The sequence below is a fragment of the Spermophilus citellus genome (assembly GCF_964194105.1).
Source record: "Spermophilus citellus genome assembly, chromosome: 5".
Lineage (NCBI taxonomy): Eukaryota > Metazoa > Chordata > Mammalia > Rodentia > Sciuridae > Spermophilus > Spermophilus citellus.
In genome coordinates this window covers 67,839,452-67,866,346 of record NC_138186.1, presented here as the reverse complement: position 1 = coordinate 67,866,346, position 26,895 = coordinate 67,839,452, and the positions used below count along the sequence as shown (strand labels likewise).

The 26,895-nt window shown below is 36.4% G+C and overlaps 1 protein-coding gene across 2 annotated transcripts in view; it reads right to left on the bottom strand.

Annotated features, from left to right (window-relative positions):
• The window catches only part of EFHC1 (EF-hand domain containing 1), a 54,777-nt gene extending 33,326 nt beyond the window's left edge, over positions 1 to 21,451 (bottom strand). The window contains exons 1-5 of one of the 2 annotated variants that reach the window (XM_081295863.1): positions 21,227 to 21,451; positions 17,347 to 17,568; positions 8,187 to 8,474; positions 2,719 to 2,868; positions 1,330 to 1,522 (exon numbers count right to left, since the gene is read on the bottom strand). In XM_081295863.1, coding sequence (XP_081151989.1) covers positions 1,330 to 1,522; positions 2,719 to 2,868; positions 8,187 to 8,474; positions 17,347 to 17,568; positions 21,227 to 21,289 — 916 coding nt within the window. In that variant the 5' untranslated portion in view covers positions 21,290 to 21,451. The remainder of the gene's footprint in view (positions 1 to 1,329; positions 1,523 to 2,718; positions 2,869 to 8,186; positions 8,475 to 17,346; positions 17,569 to 21,226) is intronic. The other variant, XM_081295864.1, reaches the window with a different exon arrangement.
• Positions 21,452 to 26,895: the final 5,444 nt, after the last annotated feature.

Genomic DNA, 26,895 nt, shown 5'->3' with positions numbered 1-26,895 from the left:
GCAGCATTTTTTTTTTAAAGAGAGAATGAGAGAGGGAGAGAGAGAAAGAGAGAGAGAGAATTTTTAATATTTTATTTTTTAGTTATTGGTGGACACAACATCTTTGTTTTGTATGTGGTGCTGAGAATCGAACCCGGGCCGCACGCATGCCAGGCGAGCGTGCTACCGCTTGAGCCACATCCCCAGCCCCAATGTGCAGCATTTTTGATTGAATGTGTACCATGTGTAGTATTGTTCTGTGTGGGTTTCACATTATATAAATTTTAGTGCATCATTTTGTTCTCTTTCTTTGTTTTCTAGACAGCACTCTTTTTTAGATCCATTCATTTGCTCTCTGTGTACATCTTGTTTATTGCTTCTCACTAATTCATAGTAATCAAGGTGCACCTTCACCACATTTTATTTATCTATATTCACAGGGATAAAAATCCTCTAACTCCTTGCTCACAAAAAAACACTGCATTAAACAACAACACTGTACAGGCTAAGAAATACATTTGGGTGGGTTGAATTTAGCCTTTGCACTGCCCAATTTGTTTACAGCCACTAATCTAGTCAAACCTCTTGCTTAATACCTAGAATTCCTTATATCCTAGTTCCAGAAAACATAGCAAAAAGAAAAAAAAATCAATGAACACATTTGCAAAATTGTTTCACTCTCAAACATTGGAGATGCTATTACATGTGACCAAGAAAACATTTTGTAAGAGAAAAGTCTTTAACTGCTAAGTCAATAAGTAAAGCAAGCCTACTTATCCTAGGAAATATTAAACAGCAGGTACCCATTACCATTTTGTTGCCTTCTTACCATCAAGGTGTTATTTTAGATCAGTGAAAAAAAAGAGTAGGTTCTGAGCAATTGGATCCCTCCCTCTGAGTTACAGACATGTCTTTCCTAATCTCAAGTTAAATCACATAGAAACTTCCTATTTACAAATTAGTTGAGATGAGAAGTGAAATCAGGAAAGCATATAAGAAAATGCTAAGCTAAGCTACATCCTTAAATCACAAGTCCTGTTAAAAAGTACAATAAAAATCCATTATTAAATCACTTCAGTTCAGAAACCTATTCCACTTTTCCTTAAATTAATCTCCCACTGCTTGGTTTCCTTGATCTACATATCAGTCATCTCTACCAGATTGTCTGGGAATCATGTCTGAATCAAGTTAAAGGTGGTGTATTGTGGGAAAGCCATTTGCTAAGAACCTAAGAACCATTTGCTAAGAAAACATCTAGAACTTTTCAAGTATAAAGGAACAACCACACTGAATAAAAAACTCCTTAAAGATTAAAAAAAAGTCCTCAATAACAGGATAATTTGAACATACTTGCATTCTCTGTCAAAACCTTGGGCATACGCTGACGGTTCATCAGGAGTGGGAAAGGATCTCTCCCATCATTCCGTTCATGGACCTCTCGAATCTCCACTGTATCATCCATTAGATAGTAATGAATGATATAGGTCCGACATTCACCAAACATACTGTCTGTATCATCCCAGATTGCATAGAATCGAAGAACCTTTGTGGAATCCAAAGTTAAAACTTAAGTAAGAATTCTAAAACTGGAGAGTTTAACTTACTTTGGCATTATACATGAGACAATGATGAAATGATTATCTGGAAAGACTGTGATAATTTCAGATGGTAAATGGAAAAAAAAGAAATATTCATCAAAGATCCTAAAACATCTTGGGGTACCTATCAGATGTTAATAGCTGGAGAAAAGAAAAGGCTTATTTGTGCTAAGAAGAGCTTACTTTAACTCAAAACGTTCATCAATGAAAAAGAAGCTGAATTAAGAGAGCAAAGAGGTACTCTATACAGTGGCTTACATAAATCAATAAAAATACATGTGAACGGTTGATATATAATTAGTATGAAAAGATGGAAAGAATTTTCATCTATTAACTATTAACCAGTCTATTTTTTCTGGTTCTATTAGCACACATCTTCTAGTAATAGTATCAACATAATCTTTAAATAGCAAGTAATAACAGATAATGACTAATACAAAGAAAATCCTTAAAAGATGACCATAACACTAGGTATAATCTTCTCAACAAAAAGAAATTTAACTTCTGGGAGAGGAGGGAAAATAACCAAGTATTGAGGATAATTTTTCTCTTTTCACTTCCTCTTTACTAGGGAAAGAAGATTCAATCAATTTACACACTTGGACTTACAAGGAAAAGAATTAGGAAGGTTGGAACAAAGAGTCAGAAAATGTTCACAATATTCTGTACTCCAACATTAGCATAACATTTAACAAGGAAGCATTTACACTGAGGTTTTTGTGAAATTAACTATTTTAATATTAGAAACTAATAAATATGCAACAGCTTTGAAATTTCCCAATAATCCACTTCAGGTTTTCCAAAAAGATTCTATGAGATAAATGCATTTTAGGGAAAAGAAATGGTCAACTGAAAATGTAAAGTGGGAGTAGATGTAGCTCAGGAATTTTTTAAGATGTGAACATATGTTGAGATTCACAAAACTTAACTCCACAATATTCTTTTGATCTCTAATAAGAAACTTAGCCATTGGCATAACTCTAACCCTACATGAAATCAAAAAGACAGCACTATATCCAAATGGTTAAATTATAGATATAATATTTTAAAATCATTACCAATAAAGCTAGTAAAACAGCTTTCCAATAAACACATGTGCCATATTTTGAAACAAGCACACCTTCTTTCCCAGGTCACTTACCTGTTTATCAAAGGTGAGAAACTGCTTAAGTTGATCAAAGTCCGATGGGGTGACGTACTTACGAGGAGGCTGTTTCCGGAGTTCAGTGTAAGGATCAAGAGCCATTTTTTCTGGTGGATTTAATTCAATTCCTTGACTTTCCAAATATACCTAAATATTTCAAAATTAATAATGATAATATTTCTTAGAGCTTCTTGGAATTAGTAATAAACTGATAGTATAAAATAGGTGCAATAATAATACATATGCCATTATGCAAATTACCCACTAGTTTGTAACTTGAGCATATCATAGAAATATTCAGTTAACTTTATGGTGATAGAAATAATCATTGATATTTACCCAAAGTATTCCATATTCTATAAAATTAGTAGGTTATTTGCTAAGTTAGTTGGGAGACATAATGGTAAGGTAACTGGATTCAAATATGAATTTAGATGAATCAAGTTAGGTGCCCAAGAGAAGAGTAAATCCTAGAATTACTTTGTGTATATTTTGCTTCAAAACACACATCTGGAACTTAATTATGTTTTCAATAGTATGCAATTCACATTTTGTGTGCAAGCAAGCTGTACAATGGCTAAGATAAGATGAAATCATATCCCAACTTTCCAATTTACTTAAAACAAGTTTATTATTAAATTGATCCCTCTCACCAAAAGGAAAAGAAAGCATACCCACTGGTTATTTTAGACCAAAAAAATGTTTTAGCAAAATAGGAAAGATAAATCAAGTGTTCATATCTCACTAGAAAAAGTCAATAAAATCAACTGAATTTGATAAGATCCTCAATTTTGTTTTTCTAATTACAAATACAAATATTATTTTCTAAGTAATTTTCTTTTGATACAACTTGACATTCCGTCTTTTTAAAAGTATAATAGCTGAGCATGGTGATGCACACCTGTAATCCCAGAGACTTGGGAGGCTAAGACAGTAGGATTGCAAGTTTGAGACCAGCCTAGGAAACTGAGTGTGATGCTGTCTCAAAAGAGTGAAAAGGGGCTGTGGATGTAAGAGCACCCTTGAGTTCAATTGCCAGCATAGGAAAAAAAAATCTGGGATATAGCTCAGAGGTTCAAGTCCCAGTTCAGAAAAGAAAAGAAAAAGTACAATACGGTGCTGGGGTTGTGGCTCAGTGATAGAGAGCTTGCCTAGCATGTGTGAGGCCCTAGGTTCAATTCTCAGCATCACATATAAATAAAGGTCCATCAACAACTAATAAAATATTTTTAAAAAAGAAAGAAAAAGTACAATAAACTGTACCTTAATTAATATCAGAAAGGAATAGGACATTCTTGAACTGGAAATTAACAAAAAAATTTGAGAATCATATAGCTTTCTTTTGGACAATTCAATAAAAAAATATATAGAATTCAGGGCCATGATACATTGGTTTGAGTGTTAGCTCTACTGCTAACTAGCATGTGAAGTCAGTATTAAGTTTTATTAGATATGATACCAATCTCATTTCAGTATGAAAATATTATAATCTTAATTCCACTAAAACTATTGAACTAAAGATAATAACTATAAAATTTTCTCTTGAAATGAAGCATTAGTGTAACACAATTATTGACTGAAGCATTTAATGGGTGTTTTACTCTCTTCTATTACATCCAAGAGAAGCAAGCCCTTTTTAAATTTTACCTTAGCAATTCTGGCAGGAACATAGAAGCTTCCTGAAGTTTTCCTATTTTTTAAAGAAGCCTAAACTCTTTGAAGATATTACTCTAAAATGTACCAAGAAGATAAGAGAAAATGGAATAATTTTTGAGGCAAGAAACAAGAAAGCAGGAAGTTTCTCCAGATTAGAAAATTTACAGGTTGGTAGGCCTCAAACAAGCAGGACCTGTACATGTGCTCAGTGTCAGTTCTCTGAAGTACACATGTAGCCCCAGACAGGCCATCCAATCTCAGTTATTCTGAGATCCAGGATCTTACTAGTACCAAAGCATCAGGGAGGTGCCCTTGGTCTCTGGACAGTCTGTGGGCCCTGCCTATATGATCCTTTTGGCCTAGGAGTGGGTCTGTTTTCTTGTTGTTCTTAGGGCTTGGAATCTTGGCAAAGCTGAATGATTAGAAACACTAGCTGTTATAGATGGAATGTTTACGTACCCCCCAAATTTCATATGTTAAATCCCTAATGCCCAACATGACTCTTTGGAGATGGAGCCTTTATGTATATAAGTAGTTAAGGTTAAATGAGGCCAAAAAAGGTGGGGTTCTGATCCAATAGGATTAGTCAGAAAAATAAAAGTCCTTCTGTGAATATTCACTTGTGCCCATGCTCTCTTTCCCTCTCCTTCTCCATGCCCATGCACTAAGAAAAAGCCATATGAGGGGCTGGGGTTGTGGCTCAGAGGTAGAGTGCTCGCCTCGCATGTGTCAGACCCTGGGTTCGATCCTCAGCACCACATAAAAATAAATAAACAAAATAAAGATATTTTGCCCATGTATAACTAAAACAAATATTTTTTAAAAAAGAAAAAAAAAAGCCATGTGAGCACCAAAGAATTGGGCTGTCTGCAGGCCAGGAAGAAAGCCTTCACTAGAACCCCTCCATTATCTAGAACCATGAGGAACTCCAACTTCTAGCCTCCAGAGGAAATAAATTTATACTGTTTAAGCCACCAAGTCTACAGTATTTTTGTTATGGTAACCTCAACTGCCTAACATACCAGCCAAATTAGACTGCGGCTCAAGTTGGTTTTATGTTATTTTTTTTAGAAACAAAACAATATTTCTTGCACATAAGCATTGGTGCAGTAGGATTTATACCTGTTACACTAGCAACAATACTCACAAAAAATAATATATTCTAGATCTATGATTTCTGGAGATTTATTTTTTTAATGTGTTTAGTCAATTCGGACTGTTGCCCCAAATATTTATTTGGAGCAGTGAGGAGGTGGTGAGAGGCGCTGTTTCTGGGTCCAAATCATGCCATAAATTCTGGCATTTCTTTTAATACAACTTGACATTCCATCCTTTTAAAAGTATAATAGCTGAACATGGTGATGCACATCTGTAATCCCAGAGACTTGGGAGGCTAAAACAGTAGGATTGCAAGTTTGAGACCAGCCTGGGAAACTAAGTGTGACGCTGTCTCAAAAGAGTGAAAAAGGGCTGTGAGAGGGCTGTGAAAAGGGCTCTGAGAGCTACCCTCTCAGAGGTCCACCCCTAATGAAGAACACTAATTAGATGTGTATGTTTTTAGTTATTTATATAATTTTATTTTTTTGCAGTGCTGGAATCTAAGGCCTCATGCATGCTTAGGCAAGCATTCTACCACACTGAACCACATGCCCAGTTCAAACATGTAAGTTTTAAAATGTAGAAATATATACCTCTAGATAAATTCCAGTTATTAAGATACATTGATCCTCAACATTCATGGATTCCATATTTATGAATTTCCCTACTTGCTAAAATCTACTTGTAACCCTAAAATCAATATTTCTTACATGTTGTTGTCATTCACAGACAAGCACAGGTTGCAGAAAATTTGAGTTGCCCAGATGTATACATTCTCAGTGGAGGTAGAAAAGGTGAAGATTTGCCTTCTTGTTCTAGTTCTCACATTGTAGAGAACTAGAACAAGAAGGCAAATTCATTCTCCTTTTTCTTGGTTATTTTGCTGTTTAAAATGGTCTTAAAGTGTAGAGCTTTTGTTATGGTAACCTCAATTGGCTAACACACCATTTTCTCCAATGATGGAGAAAATACATGTGTTACATAAGTTTCTTTGGGGTGTGAGTTATAGTGCTGTTGGTCATGAGCTCAATGTTAATGAATGAAATATATATTAAATCGGGTGTCTTTGAACAGAAACATACATAAAAAAGGTATATATTGTTTGACAAAAATGTTTTGATCAGAGATCAGAATAAACCTAAACCTGCATTTGTCCCAAGAACAATGGTTCAGTATTTATTAATTCAGTGTCTTTGGTGACATTATAGTTATGACTATTTCACTTCCCTTTAGTCTCTGTATATAGTAAATATTTAATTAAATAAGTTATCAAATGAAAAATCGATGAATTCATAGGAGCTCAGTGCATGTAATAATCACATTTGGCTTTAAGTAGTATGAGATAAAGGGCATAAAACCCTTGCTGCTAGAAATTCTTTTAAATTGAAAAAGTTTGTATTGATTTCCTAATATTTATACTCTATGCTAAAGAAAGGTCATCATATCCCATATCACATGTATGTGTGTGTATATGTATATATATATATTTTTAAAAGAAAAGCCAATTTTGCATAAAAAATCAAAATTTACAAAATAGAGAAAGTGACAGACTTTTCTTGATATAAAATATTAAATTTTTTTTCAGAAATCCATCAGACAAATTTCCCTCAAATATAGCAAAGTATAGTTTAAAAACTATATAAACTACACATAGAAATTTGGGGCTCCTATTTGTTAATAGAGGTGGTACTGTCTTTATAAACTTGAACTTAAAATGTTCAATGACTCTTCCTCTTCCCTACTTCTAAAGATTAACATTAAACAGAGACATGAGGTGGGAGGGAAAGGGAGAGAAAAGGGAAATTGCATGGAAATGGAAGGAGACCCTCATTGTTATACAAAATTATATATAAGAGGTTGTGAGGGGAATGGGAAAATAAACAAGGAGAGAAATGAATTACAGTAGATGGGGTAGAGAGAGAAGATGGGAGGGGAGGGGAGGGGGGATAGTAGAGGATAGGAAAGGTAGCAGAATACAACAGTCACTAATATGGCATTATGTAAAAATGTGGATGTGTAACCGATGTGATTCTGCAATCTGTATTTGGGGTAAAAATGGGAGTTCATAACCCACTTGAATCTAATGTATGAAATATGATATGTCAAGAGCTTTGTAATGTTTTGAACAACCAATAAAAAAAAAAAAGGATTTAAGATGCATCCGTAGTAAGGAAGACAGATACTGGATTAGAATTAAGGGGTTTATTTGGTTTCCTTTTCCCAGAAAACCCAGATTACTTCACACCGAAGGCAGTATCTTAAGAAAATGTAAATAGCAAAAGGCTTTACAAGAAATAGAGACTCATATTTGAAAATATGAGTCATATTTGAAAATATTTGGAAATATTTGAAAATATTTGAAAATATTTGGAAATATTTGGAAATAGAGACTCATATTTCCAAAGTAAAAAAAAAAAAAAAAAGGCATTACCTCTCCTTCCTACTTCCTATCTGAATTGCCACTGCAACTGGTTTCTTACTAAATGATTCAGCTATGGTAGAGCTTGATTTTGAGTGGATCTGTATTAATGTCATTCTAAAAAATAATGTTACAAATAGCGTTGGTACATATCAACACATAGTACACCTACATAATAATTCACACAGGACAGATTATCAGTGTCCTCCCATTACCCTAAGAAACGAACTTATCTGGCTATAAGTGAGAATGATGCCTAAGATCGCACAACTTCCACAAATATATAATATACCTGTGTGAAATGGTCACAGTCAACAATGCGGAAAGTTTTGCCATACATGGTTATATCTATTCCTCGATTTAGGTCTTTCCAATGATAATGGTCTCCTACATCATTCTTGGCTATTCGCTGGCGTTTGATTAGCTTGCCTTGAGGGATGCCAGAGTTTTCAACAACAGGCTCCATTACAGATATACTATCATCTTCTAGATAGTAGTAAATTTTCACTTGACGGATTCTATAATGTTCCTCGCTTGATATAGGAACATCTTCCTGGAAATAGGCATCAAATTTCAGCACCTATAATACACAAGGCAAGGAGAAATGGTGTAGTATTAGTTTGTCATTGTCATCTAAAAAACATTAAGTACCTTCCTGAAAAAGAGGACCACACAGGGAGATATTAATACTCATTATTTATTCTCTAAATCAAGAATTGGCAAACTGCAATCCATGACCACACTATAAATCTACCCTGTCACCCTCTTTTTATGACATGTAGGCCTAGAGGGTTTTTTAAAAAACCTATATAAGCGGTTGAAAAATTAAAAATATTTAAAATTAAAAATTAAAGTATTTTTAATTAAGAAATTAAAAATATTTCTCTTGGGGCTGGGGATGTGGCTCAAGCGGTAGCGCGCTCGCCTGGCATGCGTGCTGCCCGGGTTCGATTCTCAGCACCACATACCAACAAAGATGTTGTGTCCACTGAGAACTAAAAAATAAATATTAAAAAAATTCTCTCTCTCTCTCTCTCTCTCTCTCTCTCCTCTCTCACTCTCTCTTTTAAAAAAAATATTTCTCTTCAGAGAAAGAAAGTATCAGAATGATACTCTAAGTAGACCAGAGAGTTTACCCAAACTTCTACTAGACTCAGAGGAACAAATCAAGAAAACCGTTAAATGAAAACACAAGAACAGCTTGATGAATAGAAAAATAATTCTACACATCAATGTTGTTAGAAAGGGTATAGTATCTACTGTGGAAGAACAAGATAAAAAAGAAAGAAAGAAAGAAAGAAAGAAAACTGGCTGTTGCCTAGGAGAAAAATAACTACAATGAAATGAAGACCTTAAAACTCATTATAAAAAGGTAAAATGGGTAAGTGTAGTAGAATATTTAAAGTAGAAAAATAGTAAAAACAAATGACAAAGATAATTAAGTAACATTTGGGGTAAATTATAAAAAATTACAAGTGGAGATATGATCACAGTAATTCAAATATGAAATAGCTTGTATTTGAGCCACAGATTTATAACCATGCAAACTATTAAAACAGAATTGATCAGATAATCCAACCCCATTTATTTTACAAAGAAAACTTAGACCCAGGTTGCCACAGTGACTTGTCTAAGGCCATATGAGGAATAGGATCAGAGCTAAGATTGAAACTCTGTAAGTCTATTGACTCATAGCCCAATGTTCTCTCCACATATCTCACTATTTCCTAAATAACAGATAATATTATGGTTCTTAACAAAAATCTGCATAGGTGGTCTGAGAAATCTTAACTGAGAATACATATTAGACTTGAAGAGTGAGAAAATGTTAGATAAGCAAAGGGGACATGAGGGGATTTTAGGCAATGCAATAACAGAAAAAGAGGAAGGAAATCCAGAAGCAATCTCAGCAAAAGAAACAATCTGTGAGGTGAATAGAGAGCCCACATCCTGGGAGCAAATTTTTACCCCTCACACATCCGATAGAGCACTAATCTCGAAGATATATAAAGAACTCAAAAAGCTAAGCACCAAAAACCAAATAACCCAATCAACAAATGGGCCAAAGACCTGAACAGACACTTCTCAGAAGAGGATATACAATCAATCAACAAATATGAATGAAAAAATGCTCATCATCTCTAGCAATCAGAGAAATGCAAATCAAAACTACTCTAAGATATCATCTCACTCCAGTCAGAATGGCAACTGTTATGAAGACAAACAACAATAAGTGTTGGAGAGGATGTGGGGAAAAAGGTACACTCATACATTGCTGGTAGGACTCAAATTGGTATAGCCAATATGGAAAGCAGTATGGAGATTCCTTGGAAATCTGGGAATGGAACCCTCATTTGACCCAGCTATCCCTCTCCTCGATCTATACCCAAAGGACTTAAAAATAGCATATTACAGGGACACAGCCACATCAATGTTTATAGCAGCACAACTCACAATAGCTAAACTGTGGAGCCAATCTAGATGCCCTTCAGTGGATTAATGGATTAAAAAATGTGGCATATATACACAATGGAATTTTACTCAGCATTAAAAGAGAATAAAATCATGGCATTTGCAGGTAAATAGATGGCGTTGGAGACGATAATGCTAAGTGAAGCTAATAAATCCCCCCAAAACAAATGCTGAATGTTTTCTCTGATATAAGGAGGCTGTCTCATAGTGGGGTATGGAGGGGGAGCAAGGGAGGATTAGATGAATTCTAGATAGGGAAGAGGAGTAAGAGGGAAAGGGAGGGAGCAGGGGTTTAGCAAGGGTGGTGGAATGTGATGGACATCACTATCCCAAGTACATGTATGAAGACTTGAATTGGGTGTCAACATACTTTATATATAAACAGAGATATGAAAAATTGTGGTATATATATATGTAATAAGAATTGTAATGCAAAAACAAACAAACAAAAAGAAACCCAGAAGCAGTATTCAGGATATGCTAGGTATGGTGATAACATTAAAAGCCCTTTCCATGGTCCAGGCTGCATTAATTAGTTACCAACAATGGAAAAGCAGAAAGTGGCTGACTGAACTGAAAATGAGAAAGGAGGAGGATGGACGACACAGTGCTAGGGATACAGTGATAAGACCATAAAAATTGAGACAAAAAGAAGATAATTTTAACAGGACAGCTGGTGAGCTTGATTTTAGACTGCTGAATTTAAGTGACAGCACAAGTTGACATTGCAGAGGGTAATTTAAGATGCAGACCTAAGGTTTTGGAAAAGAAATAAACATTAGAGAATAGGCAAGGATGACTCAGACATAAACAGAATAGATAGAATTAATATCAAACTGATAGTAATGGGTAATGGAGCAAGGTTTTGGGGGAAATTAGGAGTTCCGTTTTAGACATGTTTCATTTAAATATCTATTATATATTCAAGAGGAGATATCAAATAGGTTATTATATATGCTATGTTCAGAGGACAGCTTGTCAACATTAGGAGGCCAGTCCAATCTATGAATCTAAATGACCCATCAAAGGAATGAGCACAGAGAAAGATGAAAGACTTATTCTGAGGCCACAACCATGTTCTTTTTTTTTCTTTTAATATTTTTAGTTGTAAAAGGACACAATATCTTTATTTTATTCATTTTTTTAATGTGATGCTGAGGATTGAACCCAGTGGCTCACACGGGCCAGGCAAGCGCTCTTCCACTGAGCTATAACCCCAGCCCCACAGTCATTTTTCTTAAACTGTCTGTTTTCTAAAATTGGAAGGCATGTAGATGCATCTGGTGACAGGAACTTGGCCTCAGAATGAGGGGTAAATATGACTATAAAAGAAGTACTTAAGTTTCCTCTGCTATATAATCTACACAACTGGTAAAACAACAGTTTCAATATGTAATTCATGATACAGAGAACCAGGTTAATAAATTAGGTTTCAGGTAAATAATACTCTAACCTAAAAAGACCTCATTTGTTGAGTGGTAATCAAGAATAGTGTCTGTGCTCCTTCTAGTAAAGAAATCACTGCAAAAGAAGATAATAAGAAAAAAATCTCTTTAGCAGGATTATTAACTAGAATATATAAATAATTCAAAAAACTTAACAAAAACACAAATAATCCAATTAGAAAATGGTCAAATGAATTAAACAGACCCTTCTCAAAAGAAGAAACACAAATAGCCAACAAATACATGAAAAGATGTTCAACATAATTAGCAATTAGGGAAATGCAAACCAAAATTACATGGAGATTTCATCTCACACCAGTCAGAATGGCAGTCGTCAAAAATACAAATAATAATAAATGCTGGAGAGGACATAGAAAAAAAGGAACAATTTTACACTGTTGGTGGGATTATAAATTAGTACAACCACTATGGAAATCAGTATGGAGGTTTCTCAAAAGATTAGGAATGAAACCACCATATGACCAGCTATACCCCTCCCCAATATCAACCCTAAAGAATTTAAGTCATCATACTGTACTGATACATGCATAACCATGTTTGTAGTAGCACAATTCACAATAACTAAAACATGGAACCAGCCATTTATAGATGAATGGATAAAGAAAATGTGGTATATATACAATGGAGTTTTAGTAAGTCATAAAAAAGAATGAAATTATATCATTTGTAGGAAAATGAATGGAACTTGAGAACATTTTTTAAGCAAAACAAGCCAAACTCTGAAGTCAAGGGTCATTATTTTCTCTTCAGATGTGGGAATCAGAGAGGAAAAAGGAAAAGAAAGATGGGGGATAGATCTCATGAAAATTGAAGGGAGATCAGAAGAGTACAGGAAAGAAACCAGGAGGAAGGAGGAAGGAAAGGAAAAGGGAAATACTGGGGAATTATATTGGCCAATCTTATTGTTATATTGTGTGACTGTAATAATCTGTAACAACAAATCCCACTATTATGTACAACTACAATGCAACATTAAAAAATTTGGATGGGAAAAAAGATATTTAGCAAGCAGTTGGGACAACATCAAGTAGAATAACTTGATGTACTATATAAAAGGGAAGGAAAGATATTTATATTTCAAAATATTTATGTGTTTTAAAATGTATTTTCCATGAACTTTTTATAGCAGCTTGGGCTCCTAGTTATAAATTCTAACCTTCTGAGTTTATAGATGTGTAAACTAGAGATTGTGACTTTCTGGGGTTACAATGCTTTTGGTAGAAGACCAGAATTAGAACTCAGTTCTTCTGATTTCCAGGAAGTGCTCAGAATAACACAAATAAACATGGAAATGTTTGTGTTTATTTCCAGAAGGAGGAAATCCTGAATAAATATTTCCATATCATATACAATGAAAATAATAAGCCTTGTTACATCCTTTTAATTTTACTCTTACCTGTGTGGGTTGTATGTTAAGCTTATCAACAATAACAGAGACCAGAAATTAGTGCCATGAGGAAAACAACAGAGAAAATAGAGATTTCCTTAGTACAGTGGTCAGGAAAGGCCTCAGGTAAGGCATATGAATGATAAGACAAAGTGAGCCACCTGAGATCAGAAGGAATACCATCTAGATTGGAGGAACAGCATGTGCAAAGACCCTGAAATGGGGGGATGGGGTGGGGGAAGTTCTGCCACTTCAAGGAAATAAGGAAAAGAAATCCATTATTATTCAAACACAATAGATGAGGGAAAGAGTAAGAAAACAGCAGGGAGGGCCATCTAGGCCAAGGGAAAGGAGGAAACTTTACAGTTGAATCTTACTTTACATATGATTGGGAAGTCATGGAACCAGCCATGGTCAATATGTAACATAGTTTAATTTTTAAAAGATAAGCTGTATGGAAAGTGAATTTATAATATTGAAGATAGAAAAACGTGGACAGATTAGTTAAAAATAATAGAGCTTATTAATTGATTGGATGTGAGTTGTGAGGAGAAAGAAGGATTAAAGAAAGATGTCTTTCAAGTTGGGGTCAGAGCAGCCAGATGGGTAGTGATAATGTTCACAGTATTCGTTAAAGGATCCAGAAAGCATTTTACTAAAGATGTGATAGAATCAAAGTTGTGCTTCAGGGAATAAAGGAGGTGGTAGACCTAGTATAAGCAAATAATTACGTATGAGCCTACATTAACAGTTGTCTAGTTGCTCATTTGAGCCACAGAAGTGATAGAGGAAATGAAAGTGAGACATATTTGACTCAGTAACTCATTGAATATGGGGAGAAAGGCAGAAGAAGGCTCAGGTTCCAAGCTCAGATTATCTGGTGAAATTGCACAGGGAGAGCAGATCTAGGGAAAAGGAAGATGAGGTCAATCAGAGGCACTGAAGTGCTAACAGCTCATCCAGGTGAAGCTATCCCATGGGCAGAAGGACACAGATTAGAGTTTCAACTAGGCCAGAGTTGTCTTAATTGAGGAAAAGGTGAAACTATGAAAAGGGGGGTGTGTCTCAAGAAGATAGTATAAGAATTAGCACAGAACCTTGAAAATGCTTACAATGAAGAAGTGACAGGAGGGAGAGATACTAGAGAAAGAGCAAGTAATAGAGAGGAAGAGGAAAATCATGAGAGGAATGATCATAGCAGCAAGAAAAAAAGCAGTTTCAAGAAGACAGGGAGGGTCAACAGTGTCAGATGTTGTGAGCAGGTCAGAAAATGTGGGTGAAGTAAACCTCTTTAGATTTGGCAAAAAGGATAATACTAGCTACTCAGGAAAAAGGAGTTTTGAGATTGAGGACAGGGAAAATCAGATTGTAAATTATCTGATATTCCACTGAGGAAGAAAGTTTTCTTGCTTAAAGAAATCACAGAGTAAAAGGAGGTTTTGTTACTACTGTTGTTTCTTAGCTAGAGAAGGATACCATATTTATTTGAAATGAAAATACGAAAGTTGAAGATGAAAAGATGGAAGAAGAGTAACATCAGGTACACAGAGTGGGAAGTTAGCCTGAAATAGAGAATACAATGTGTAATGATAGAGAAAATTATATGGGAACAAGGAGAAAAGATGAGGGGATTCACAGTATATGCAGAAAATGTCCTATTCTTTATCACCTAAGAAGAAATGAAGTTATATTCTGTCTATGAGGAACAGCCTCAAGAATATCCAAAATATGAACAAATATGTTGGTTATCAATAATGAACCTCCAGCCAGGCACAGTGGCACATGCCTTGTAATTCCTGCAGCTCCAGAGGCTGAGCAGGAGGATCATGAATTCAAAGCCAGCCTCAGCAACAGCAAGGCACTAAGCAACTCAATGAGACCCTGTCTCCAAATAAAATACAAAACAGGGATGGAGATGTGGCTCAGTGGTTGAGTGCCCCTGAGTTCAATCCCTGTTACTAAAAAATAAAAAATAAATGAAAAAAAAGGGCCTCAAAATAGTCTTTAAAACATTTGAATTCTAATTTAATTCAGAAAAGTCCACAAATAAACAAAATAGTTTCAAAACCATGCATTTAACTACTGTCTATCTCATATCTATGATAAACATTTTTTTATCTAAAAATCATAAAGATAAAAATAAATAAGCTGGAAAATAAATATGTGAATGTTATAATAATATTATTTATATATACTATCCTTTTTTATTTTTTTATCTTTATTTTTCTGGTACTGGTGATTAACCCTAGGGACATTTTACTATTAAGCTACATCTCCAGCCCTTTTTCAAAATTTTGAGATAGTGTCTCACTAAGTTGCCCAGGCTGGCCTCAAATTTTCAGTCCTCTATCTCAGATTCTGAATTGCTAAGATTTCAGGTATGTGTGACTGTGCCTGGCCACAATACATTTCTTTAAAGATAGTGCCAATGAGCCACACAATGGTGTACCTCTATAACACTAGCAACTTTGAGGATAAGACAGGAGGACTGCAAATGCAAGGCCAGCCTCAGAAATATAATAAGACCCTTTCTCAAAATAAAAAGTAAAAAAGAGCTGGGGATGTAGCTCAATGATAAAGTGCCTCTGAGTTCAATCCCCAGTCTAAAAAATAAAAAAAAAAAAAAAAAAGAAAATGGGCTGGGGATGTGGCTCAAGCCGTAGCGCGCTCGCCTGGCATGCGTGTGGCCCGGGTTCAATCCTCAGCACCACATACAAAGATGTTGTGTCTGCCGAAAACTAAAAAATAAATATTAAAAATTCATTCTCTCTCTCTCTCTCTCTCTTAAAAAAAAAAAAAAAAAAAAAAGAAGAATATTAGGGGCTGGGGCTGAGACTCAGCAGTAGTGCACTTGCCTGGCATGTGTGGGGCACTGGGTTGGGTTTGATTCTCAGCACCGCATATAAATAAATAAAATAAAGATCTATCAGCAACTAAAAACAAATAAAAATAAAAAATAATATTATTAAATAAGCATAAATTAATAACAATTAACATAAAATAACTAAAAGCAAAAATGCTATTTCCTTATTCAGGCACAAATTTTCCTTCTCTGAATTTCATCAATATTTTCTTATATCACTTTCTACTTTTTAAATTTTATTTTTATTTTTAGTTGTGGTTGCACACAATACCTTTATTTTATTTATTTATTTTTAAGTGGTGCTGAGGATTGAACCCAGGGCCTTGCACGTGCTAGGCAAGCACTCTACTGCTGAGCCAAAACCCCAGCCCCTCACTTTCTACTTTATTATAATCATTTACTATTCTTTTTAGTAAAACTGAACATACAAGGATTTCTTGATAAATTATTAAATCCCTAATGTACCCTTCTCTTATATTTTCACTTCTCTCTCTTCTATACTGATTTATCAGTGCCTGCTAAGGCTATGAATAAACAAGAAAAATAAGCAAATGGGAATAATATAGCCAATTATATAATTTATAATTTGTTCAGTGCATATTTAGGTTCAGTCCATGAATGGATGTATGACCATGTTCCTAAAATAAGAAAGAGGATTTTTTAGGAGAAAAAAAGATTGGGGAAGAAAATAAAGGATGATGTGGAAATATCAAGAGATGGAAATAAAGCAACTCACAGTGCAAAAGCATAAGAGTAAATGAGAAACAAACAAAAATTTTCTATGACTCTTTGGTTATGTAACATTTAAATGTAAAGTGTTTCCTGAAAAACAAAAACTTATAGAGATAGCCTGGAGAAAACTGACAATAGAGGGGATCATTGTTTTTAAGATGATATTTTGCATTTCATAAAGAATAAACACCTCTCATTGTTGCAGAATAGAGTACTTTTAAGAAACAGAAAACATAGAGCTGGTAAACATAGGGCAATATGAACTCACTATTCTAGAATTCAACCAACTTTTCTTTAATTGTATCTGCAAATATTCCAGTGAGGTCTACAGGGAATTATTTTCCGTAATCAACTTCCTGACTAAAGAAAGCTTCTTTCAAGCCTGAGTTCAGCTGTTTTCTATGAGTAAGGGTTAAGGCATTTGAACAATTTTCTCCAGAGAGCACTGTGGGAATCCTGTGGTCGACTATTTAAGTTTTCTGTAGCCAGTTGGCATTTAAATTCAAGGGTACCCTAGAATCCTAGGTGATACCTTTTTGTCAAAAGCTACATGTGCTGGAATGAATTCTGCAGGTGGGGCCTGCTTAGGTTGGCCATAAGTTAGAACTGGTGCTTTATTGGCCAACTCATCCAGCTCTGCTGGAGACAGCTGGTTGACCTGTAACCGCTCCCCACCTATCCCAACTGTTGGACGTCGAACAACTGCATAGCCGTTCCTGTAGCCCAACGTCTGGCTTCTATGGAAAGCTGTTTTCTGGAGAAGAAAAGAAATATGTCATTAATAACATTATATGTTTGTTATATAAAATATTTCTAAAATATTATAACTCAAACCTTTGCTTATAAACATCACAAAACTTAGTTAAAGTTTACCTACATTAAAAGCTTCTGTATTTTAAACTAAAAGACTTAGGAATGAGGAGGGAAAGAACTACTAGATGTTAAAATTTAAAATCTTTCTCTATAATGCTCAATTTAACTACCAGCTCACCTTACATGAAAGATTAAAATACTATCTCATCTGCATTTTGTTTTTGTTTTTGAGACAGGGTCTCACTGTGTTACCCATGCTGGTCTTATATTCATGATTTCAGGTGATCTTTCTCCCTCAGCCTCCTAAGTAGCTGGGACTACAGGTGTGTGTCTCCATGCTGGGCTCCTCTATCCACTTAATTTTTTACTAGTTTTTCTACGTTTTGTAATCTTCTCAGTGATTGTGAATCATGGAATCCAGAAGACAAACGTCTTTGAATTTTATTTTTACCTGGACTAGGAAGTGCTTTATATTAAAAGCCCTGTTTGTTTTTATGTGCCACACTGATAAATTCATAAAACTCTTTGGAAAGCAACTAGGTAGCATGTATTTAAATTCTTGGACTCAATAATTCTACTCTTGATCATTGATTTTAAGGTTATAATCCAAAATTATGGGAAAGAACTATATGCCTCGAGCATCCCATAGAATGTTATTTACAACAGTAAAACTTTGGAAACAATTTAAAAGACAAACATATGAAGACATGAGTAAATGATGGAAAACTCAGTAATGGACTATTACACAGTCATTAAAATAATGGCTTTACAGACCACAGAGCAACCTGGAGAAAATGATTTATGATTTAATAAGACTAAAAAAATCATACTACAATTGTAAGCATGCAAATATGAAGAGAGACTGGATTTGGCAAACATTCTTTATACATTTTTGAATTATATTGATTTTTATGTATTTTATTTTTATATATTATATATATATATATAAACAATGAACATATTCTCAATAGTTAGAAAAAAAGATAAATAAAAAATGAAAGAGTAGAAAAGCAAATTGGATTAATTTTTCCTTTTTCCATTCTTTGTAATATGAGGTTACTTTCAAATTTTTATATGTAAAATACTTAACTACATGTATAATTTGGAATTAATTGCAAAATATATATTTAAGAAGACAAAAGCTGGGCACCATGGTGTACACCTATAATCCTAGAGGCTTGGGAAGCTGAAATAAGATGATAGCATGTTCAAAGCCAGCTTCAGCAAAAGCGAGGCACTAAGCAACTCAGTGAGATCCTGACTCTAAATAAAATGAAAATAGGGCTGGGGATATGGTTCAGTGGTTGAGTGCCCCTGAGTTTAATCCCCGGTACCAAAATACAAAAACAAAAAAATTAAAATACAAAATACAAAAGACCTACTTGTTTATCTTCTAATTTCTTTGAAGCCCTGCCTACCAGTTTTCAAGATCTGTACCAACATGAAAGGTACAACAGAATAAACTTCTCTTGCTAAAAGAGTTATGTACTATGGATTTTTTTTTTTTTTTTGGTACTTGGAATTGAACTCAGGGGCCCTTGACCACTGAGCCACATCCACAGCCAATTTTGTATTTTATTTAGAGACAGAGTCTCACTGAGTTGCTTAGTGCCTCACTAAATTGCTGAGGCTAGCTTTGAACTCACAATCCTCCTGCCTTTGCCTCCAGAGCAGTTCCTACCTTTGCCTTCCGAGCACAAGGGTCTTGTGTTTAGTGCCACAAGTCACTTGACATAACTGCTCAAGTGCATAACACACAAGATACAAACCAAAATGGGCTGAATTGATTTCCTCATTGAGTAACTTGTATAGATAGCATCAAGTACCTCTTCTTCCACCTCTAAAGGTAGAAACAATATCAGTAGGGGCTAAAGGTACAGCTCAGTGGTAGAGTGCATGCTTAGCAGGGGCTAGGCCTGGGTTTTGTCCTCAGCAACCAAAAAATAAAAGAGCAACATCAGTGACTTGTTTGCTTTCTTCATTTTCAACAAGGTATCACTATCATCACTCAGCTATGACCCATGGTGCACCCCATGGCAAGGCCTCTCTACCCTTCTCACTCATTATGATTCACCTTCTGAATAGTTTTACTTCAGAGTTATATATACCTAATACTTCGATGCTGAAGATACAGTGACCATATTTTCAAATTTCAAATAAGGCAAATTGGTTAACACCTGGCCAGTGTATTCAAAACATGAAATATAACCACTGCACAGTTCGCCTTACTTATAGAATGGCAATAAGTATCTTTAGATCCTGGCACTTCCATTCACATCTCTGTAATCCCCCAAATCAACTCAAGCCTGCCTTTAAGCTGAATTCTGAACAGGGCAGTAAAATTCCTATAACATTTTCTAAATTACATAAAACTGGAAACCCAATGAAACTGAAAATCTATGCTGCCGTGTCTTAATAAAGGAGAGAAAACTCAAATTCTCTCACTACACTTTCATTTTCAATTTAAATTTATTTTCCTGAAGAAAATATGTTGACTAAATATTTTACCTTAGCTATGTGAATATGGAGAGGAATTAAGAGTCTAAATTACTAAACTATATGCATATAAATTACCATTGGCTCATCTATGATAATCAGTATACTGAATCTCAATATTGATTTTGCAGAACATATAATTTAGTAACATTGTTGGAACTGAGACAAATATTAAATAATTTTGTCTAGAAAATGTGACAACAAACACTTGAGTTTGGGGGAAGCAAAACTCAATCTGAACAGGAGCTTTCTACAAAAATGTTAGAGTCAAAGTATAGGGCTGAGGGAAAACGAAAGAGCACTTAACCAATTGAGATTGTGGGGAAAGGGAAATCTACAAAGCAGAGAAGGGCGACGGTTTGGGAAGAAGATAGCAAATTTTGAAGAGAAACCGCAATGGAAACAGAAAGCAAAGATGGACAGAGTGTAGGATTAGACAGTACAAAATGTGGAAGCTGGAGAGAGGAAAAGGATGAAGTTGCATAGAAGCTGAAACGCGAAGGGCGGAGACTATGCGAAAGGGCCTGATGGAAATAAGTGGATAGAAACCATTTACATCCAAGACAGGAAACGGAGCTGGGAATGTAAAGATTAGGATCCAGGATTCCGAATAGGAAGGAGGCAGGGTGAGAATAACGGGTCTGGGGAAAACGGGTAGGATGAGGATGAAGGTGGAGAGATGTTGAGTGGGCGAAAGGAAGGAGGCTATCGGAGGTCAGGGATGAGCTGAGCAGAGACACGAGTATGGTGTGAGAGAAGGAACTAGGGTGAGGACCTAACGGGAGCTTGGGAGTAGGGTGTGGTGAACTGATTTAGAGGAAGAAGGGGAAGGTTTGAAGGAACAGAGCAGTACGAACGCAACTAAGGGGATGAGAACGAAAAAGAGATCAGTGCAAAAACTGAAGAGAGGGATGGAGGGGTGGCAAAGGATACGGGAGAGCGGATGAGGCTGTGTAGAAGAGAACAACAGAGCTGCATTGAAGAGAGAATTCGGGGCAGAGGATGGGTTTGACGCGGGTGGAGAATGGAGGGGCACTAAGTGGGAACCCATCTAGGTATTCGGAAGGCGGGGGATAGGTGGGGGTGGGCACACAAGTCCTCACCGTGGGGTCCTTAAAGGACGTGCCCGGGAGAAAGGGCAGGCCATGCACAGGGTTAGACACCATCGCTGCCGGTGTGGCCGCGGCCCGCTAGGTCAAGCTTTGTCCTTCCCGGTTGCCTCGGCGACAAGCAGCGTCCTCCGGCCGGGGCAAGCTCCATGGTAACGCCAAACAGAGCTCCCGCCAGCGAAGATGGGCGGGACCTGAAGCGCGGAATTGACAGGTCTGCGCGTGCGCCGCTCGGGGCACTCCGCGTTCTCGCGGTAATGTGAGCTGGGACTGTAGGGTGGGGTCCGTGGGCCTCGAGGAGGTGGCCCCGCCCCTTCTGCTTCACCCCGCCCATCCTCCTCCCAGGCGCCCAGAAGTTGCAATGTGGAAGCTGATGGCTGGGTGGGAAGAGATGGGTACAGTTAGGCAAGCGTTGGCTCGTGCAGCGAAGTCTAGGGTCGAAGCACGTTCCTTCCTTCCCTCCACCCCAATCGTCGCCAAGCTCGTACCATGAGTTCAGGCGCTCTTTTCTCCCTACTCTGGGAAAGGGCTGCTGTCCAGATTCACACAGAAGTGTAAATGGTTGGTCCGAGTGAACGGTGTTAATTACCCCAAACTCCTGCTTCTTGAGCGCGGGGGCTGTGGATTATTCATAGTTGCATTTCTGTTACTCAGGGACGGCCAATGAACTAAGAGAGCCATCTCATCCCTATCTTCCACTGCTGCATTATTATTATTTTAACCCCCTCATCTTTCTTCATTCTGCTGTCAGTTCCTGACTCTCAGCGTACTTTCCATTCTTTCAGGCCCGATCTTACATATTTGCTGTAGGTCTCAGTGCACTAGGATAGTGCCGAAAATTGAACTGAAAAGATCTCTCAATTTCTGGTTTATAACTGCAGGAGCAATGAATAGATGAGAACCACAGCGGGGAATGCAGTTCCTTCAAAGAGAAAGACTGAGTTCTGAGAATAAGCAAGTAAATTGAATGAGGGAATATATTTTCTTCATCATAGATATTTTTGTATTTAGTACTTTTTTTTACAAAACTTCTTTAGATTATTTTTCTTTAAAAGAAATGTAATCCTATTCCCAAAACATTTCAGGAAAAAATAAAGATACATTCACACTGAGGAGCTTAAAAATAAAAATAAGCAAACATATTTCAGGTGCCCAGAGATTTGGATTCAGTAGGTCTATAGTGGAGCCCAAGAGTCTGGTTTTTATAACAGGTGTTTCTGACCAGTCAATTTAGGAACATGACAGAATAGTAAGACTGACAGGGAAGGCATATCTCGGGGTCATTAGTCTACTGCTAATACAGAGGGCAGCTTTACTTTTATTGCTGCTTGTCAGAGCAAATCCTGTTGGTGTTCATCCTGTTGGTTTTCACTGATTGGTGTGAAACACAGGGGACCCAGAACATAAATGCACTAAGTGGCAACTAAAACAGTTATTGGTACCCGGCCCAAAAAGTTTCTTTGTTACTAACTCTTCCTTTCCTGTTCTTGAACTTTTTTTCTTTAACTCCTTTATCCTTTTCTGTTGGTACAATGTTAACTTAATGAAAGGAGTTTTAAAGATTTAGAAAAAATTTCCATGAAGGCTGGGGTTGTGGCTCAGCGGTAGAGCGCTTGCCTCGCATGTGTGAGACCCTGGGTTTAATTCTCAGAACCACATAAAAATAATAAGTGAAATAAATGTATTGTGTCCAACTACAACTAAAAAATAAATATTTAAAAAAAATTCCATGAATTGATTTGCATTCCTAAAATTATTGAAAACTTCAGACATACCTGTTTATTGCATTTTATCTTGGCCACTGACCTAAGATGGACACCAACTAATAGGAGAATTATTCAAGATGGCAAGTTCAACCTTTCAAAATGAAAGTGCCCTGTCCCACTTCTCTCTACCTCATTGATGCTGAACACCCGGATTCACTGCTAACTAATTTTCACTGATTCTTCATGATAATCTTAAACTCTTACAAGTTATATGATCCCTCCCTCCCAGTTCTCTTAATAAAAATAAATTCCCTGGCATGAGGATACACTTAGAAATGTCCTTCTTACCTAACTGCATGGTTATACTTAGATATATATTCCCTGGGTTGGATAGGGAAGGAGCCTGTGGGACTGGAGGGTGAGTCATACCTAAGTCCATTGTTCATTATTGCATCTGTTTCTATTTGAGGAGTGCCTTCTGACAGGTACCTATCTATTTCAGGAAAAAAAAAATGCTAGCTACATGGTTAATGGAGTGTGTTTTAACTACATTTGAACTCCAGAAGTGCATAGGTGAAGAAAACTTCTGTTATTCTGTGGCTTCATAAAAATGCCATCCCCTTTGAGAAGGGTAAACCAGGTAATGTTGCTACTATAGTTTGAATATGGTTTCTCTGCTCTGAAACTCATGTTGAAATTTGCCATTGTAGCAGTATTGGAAGGTGGAACCTTTAAGAGGTAATTAGGTCAAAAGGGCTTTGCCCTCATGAATAAATTAATGCCTTTCTCTCATGACTGAGGTTTCACTCTCATAGGATTGAATTGGTTATCACAAGGACTGTGATAAAATGAGAGTGCCTCTCATGCTTGTTTCTTCTGCTTGTCCTTTGTTTTTCCAAATGCCAGGAAGTAGCCTAGGCCCTCACCAGATACTTGAACGATGCTCTTGGACTTCCCAGTCTCTAGAATGATGAATCACAAAAAAAATAATAATAATAATAATAACTTTTTATTTATTTATTTATTTTTTGGTAAAATAGGGCTCGGTAAATATAGCTCAGTGGAAGCATATTCAAAGCCCTAGGTTCAATTCCCTGTACCTAAAAATAAAAATAAAAATGGATCTCATTTCTCCCAAACATGACCACTGAGCACACATTGCACTTCAGCCTGTACCCACATTTCCTACTTTGTGGAATTGAAGAAAGTATTAAGAACCACCCCTGGCAGCTAAAGTAAAAAGTGCCATGGTTTGGAAGGTCATTGCATAAAGCCTGGACTCAGAAGAATACAGAGACATTGCATGATTTTAACAGGTGTTTCAAAGCATGAAGAATGGGAAAAAATTGAAAGGTCAGGCTACCAGCAGCCAAGCCTAAAAGAGAGCCTCATTCCATAAGGTGTCTACCAGGGAATCCTGATGGGAGATGTCCTGATGGGACAGGCCATGATTAGTCACCTAAAATAAGAGCAGTCACCTCTTCATATATTTTTCCCAGAACTGGCATCACCCAGAATCCTATGATGTTCTTACTCTGCACTACCTGAATTCACAGGACAAATACTATATGGCTGTCTTTGTGTCCTGGATTATTTCTGCAGTCATTTTGGTGTTCCACTTCCCTCTGCTGGATAAAAGTGGTATAGCATGATTTCTCAAATTTGCAAGTACTGGGGTGTATGTGGAGAGTGTGTGAATTTGAGAATGAGATGGCCAGGGGAATGTCCTTCAGTCAAAGTACTCTCTAACATTCATTTCCGCCATTCCCTGGACTCTGGAATCTCTTATCTTAAAAGGGGGCTAGTCAACTACTTTGATCTTTGCAAACCATGGGGAAAGGGGAGAAAAACATCTAGTCATTTTAAAATAGATTCTGAGGCAGATTTAGGGCCCACAGGAAATCTTCATTTGACACAAAATCATACCATTTGAGGTTTAGGCTATTTTAGTTTTGCTGTGACCTCTTGGCTGGGATTTGAGGGAAACTTGTATTTCTGCAGCTTTTCAATCCCCTAAATCAACTCATTTGATGGATTTACTAATTCAATTGAGATTCCCTTTTCTCTTTGAAGTTTGTGTGTTACACATCACACATAATGTAAGCTTCTTAAGGAGATTTTTAATGCCATTTTCCTAGCTCATAGATACCCATTAAAATGGCAAGTCATTGATGAATGATGACTTAGAAATCACCATAAAGAATTTTTCAAACTGATTTTTCAAAAATCCCCTTAGTAGTTCTTAAAATCAACTTAATAGATTATGACCACAACCAGATTTTTTTTTTTAATACTAGGGATTGAACCTAGGGGAGTTTAATTAGTGCACCACATCCCCAGTCTTTTGTTATTTTTTATTTTGAGACATGGTCTTGCTAAGTTGTTTACTGCGTTGCTAAGTTGCTGAGGCTGGCTTTGAATCTGCAATCCTCTGGCCTCAGCTTCCCAAACTGCTGGAATTACAAATATAGCCATGGTGCCTGACTCACATTTTTTTTAAAGGAATGTTGTATGAGTAAGAATAATTCAGTGAAAAAAAATTAAAATATATACATACTTATGGTATTTATTGTGGTTATAGTTAAAAAGCTTAGAAAGCCACTGATAACAATTTAACCCTCTCATTTAACTAATGAGAAATCCCCAGACCAAAAGAGATTAAAGAATCATTGGTTAATGGTAATTTTTACCCTTAATCCTCTCACAGCTAACAAAGACATTCCTCATTTAGCATATGAGAGATCATTGGTCTTGGCATTCTGGTACTGAGACATCTCTGGTATAATAAAAGTCCTAATCCCTTCAAAGAGAAGCTTGAGAATGGTGTGGTAATAGCATGGAATACAGTTTTGGATTCCAAATGAGAAGAGATAAATGGTAACTTTGAAACAATACATAAATGACTCCTCCTCCCAGAATTTGTTTTCAGTCCTATGAGCTCACAGTTAGACTAAAATAGTCTAAACACCAAATAGTGTGATTTTTGTGTCAAATGAAGCTTTCCTGTGGGTCCTAAATCTGCCTCAGAATCTGTTTTGAAATTTCTGGATGTTTCTCTCCCTCTTTCCCATAGTTTGCAAAGCTCAGAGCCCTTGAGCAGCCCCCCTTTTAAGATAAGAGATTCCGGAGTCCAGGGAGTGGCGGAAATGAATGTTAGAGAGCACTTTGACTGAGGGACATTCCCCTGGCTTTCTTGCCTCATACTCACACACTTTCCACACCCCCGGTACTTCGAATGTCCAAAATTACTCTTCCTTTTCCCCTTTCATAAGTATGCAGTGTGGAACATAAAATGAAACACCAGTTTGGATTCTTAGCATCACATTCTTGCCCTGAAATGTTATGTAAACTCAGACAACGTATTTACTTGAGACTCCTGGTTTTCATCCCTAAAATGAAAAGTCAGAACCAGAGTTAATAATCATTCCTGCTTTGGGGTCATGGAATCATTTTGAAAATCATGAAAAAGCTGTGGACTCTGAAAACACGTATTTACATATGCAGATTTTACTTATAATTTCACCGAGTGAATGAGTGAGCTCCCACTGGACATCTCCATTGAGTTCTTCATTTTTGAAATATATGGAGAGGTCCATATTATAGTAGCCCAAAGGCAGATTGCCAGAGCGGTTAAGAGTATGGCCTGTCAAAAGCTCTCAACAAATGACCCTGTTCTGCCCATGAATTACAAGGGCTATCTTGGGGGAGAGTGAAGGAGAAGGGAACCTACAGATAAAAAGAAATTTAAGTAATATGTCAACCAATTGCAAGATGCGGACCCTATTGGGATCCTGATTCAATCAAACTTTAAAATATTTATGAGACCATGGAGAATTCAAACACTAGATTGGGGGTGGTTGCTGGGGATTAAAGCAAGGGGCACTTTACCACTGAGCTATATCTCTCAGCCCTTTTTATTTTTATTTTGAGACAGGATCTCTCTAAATCGCTCAAGCT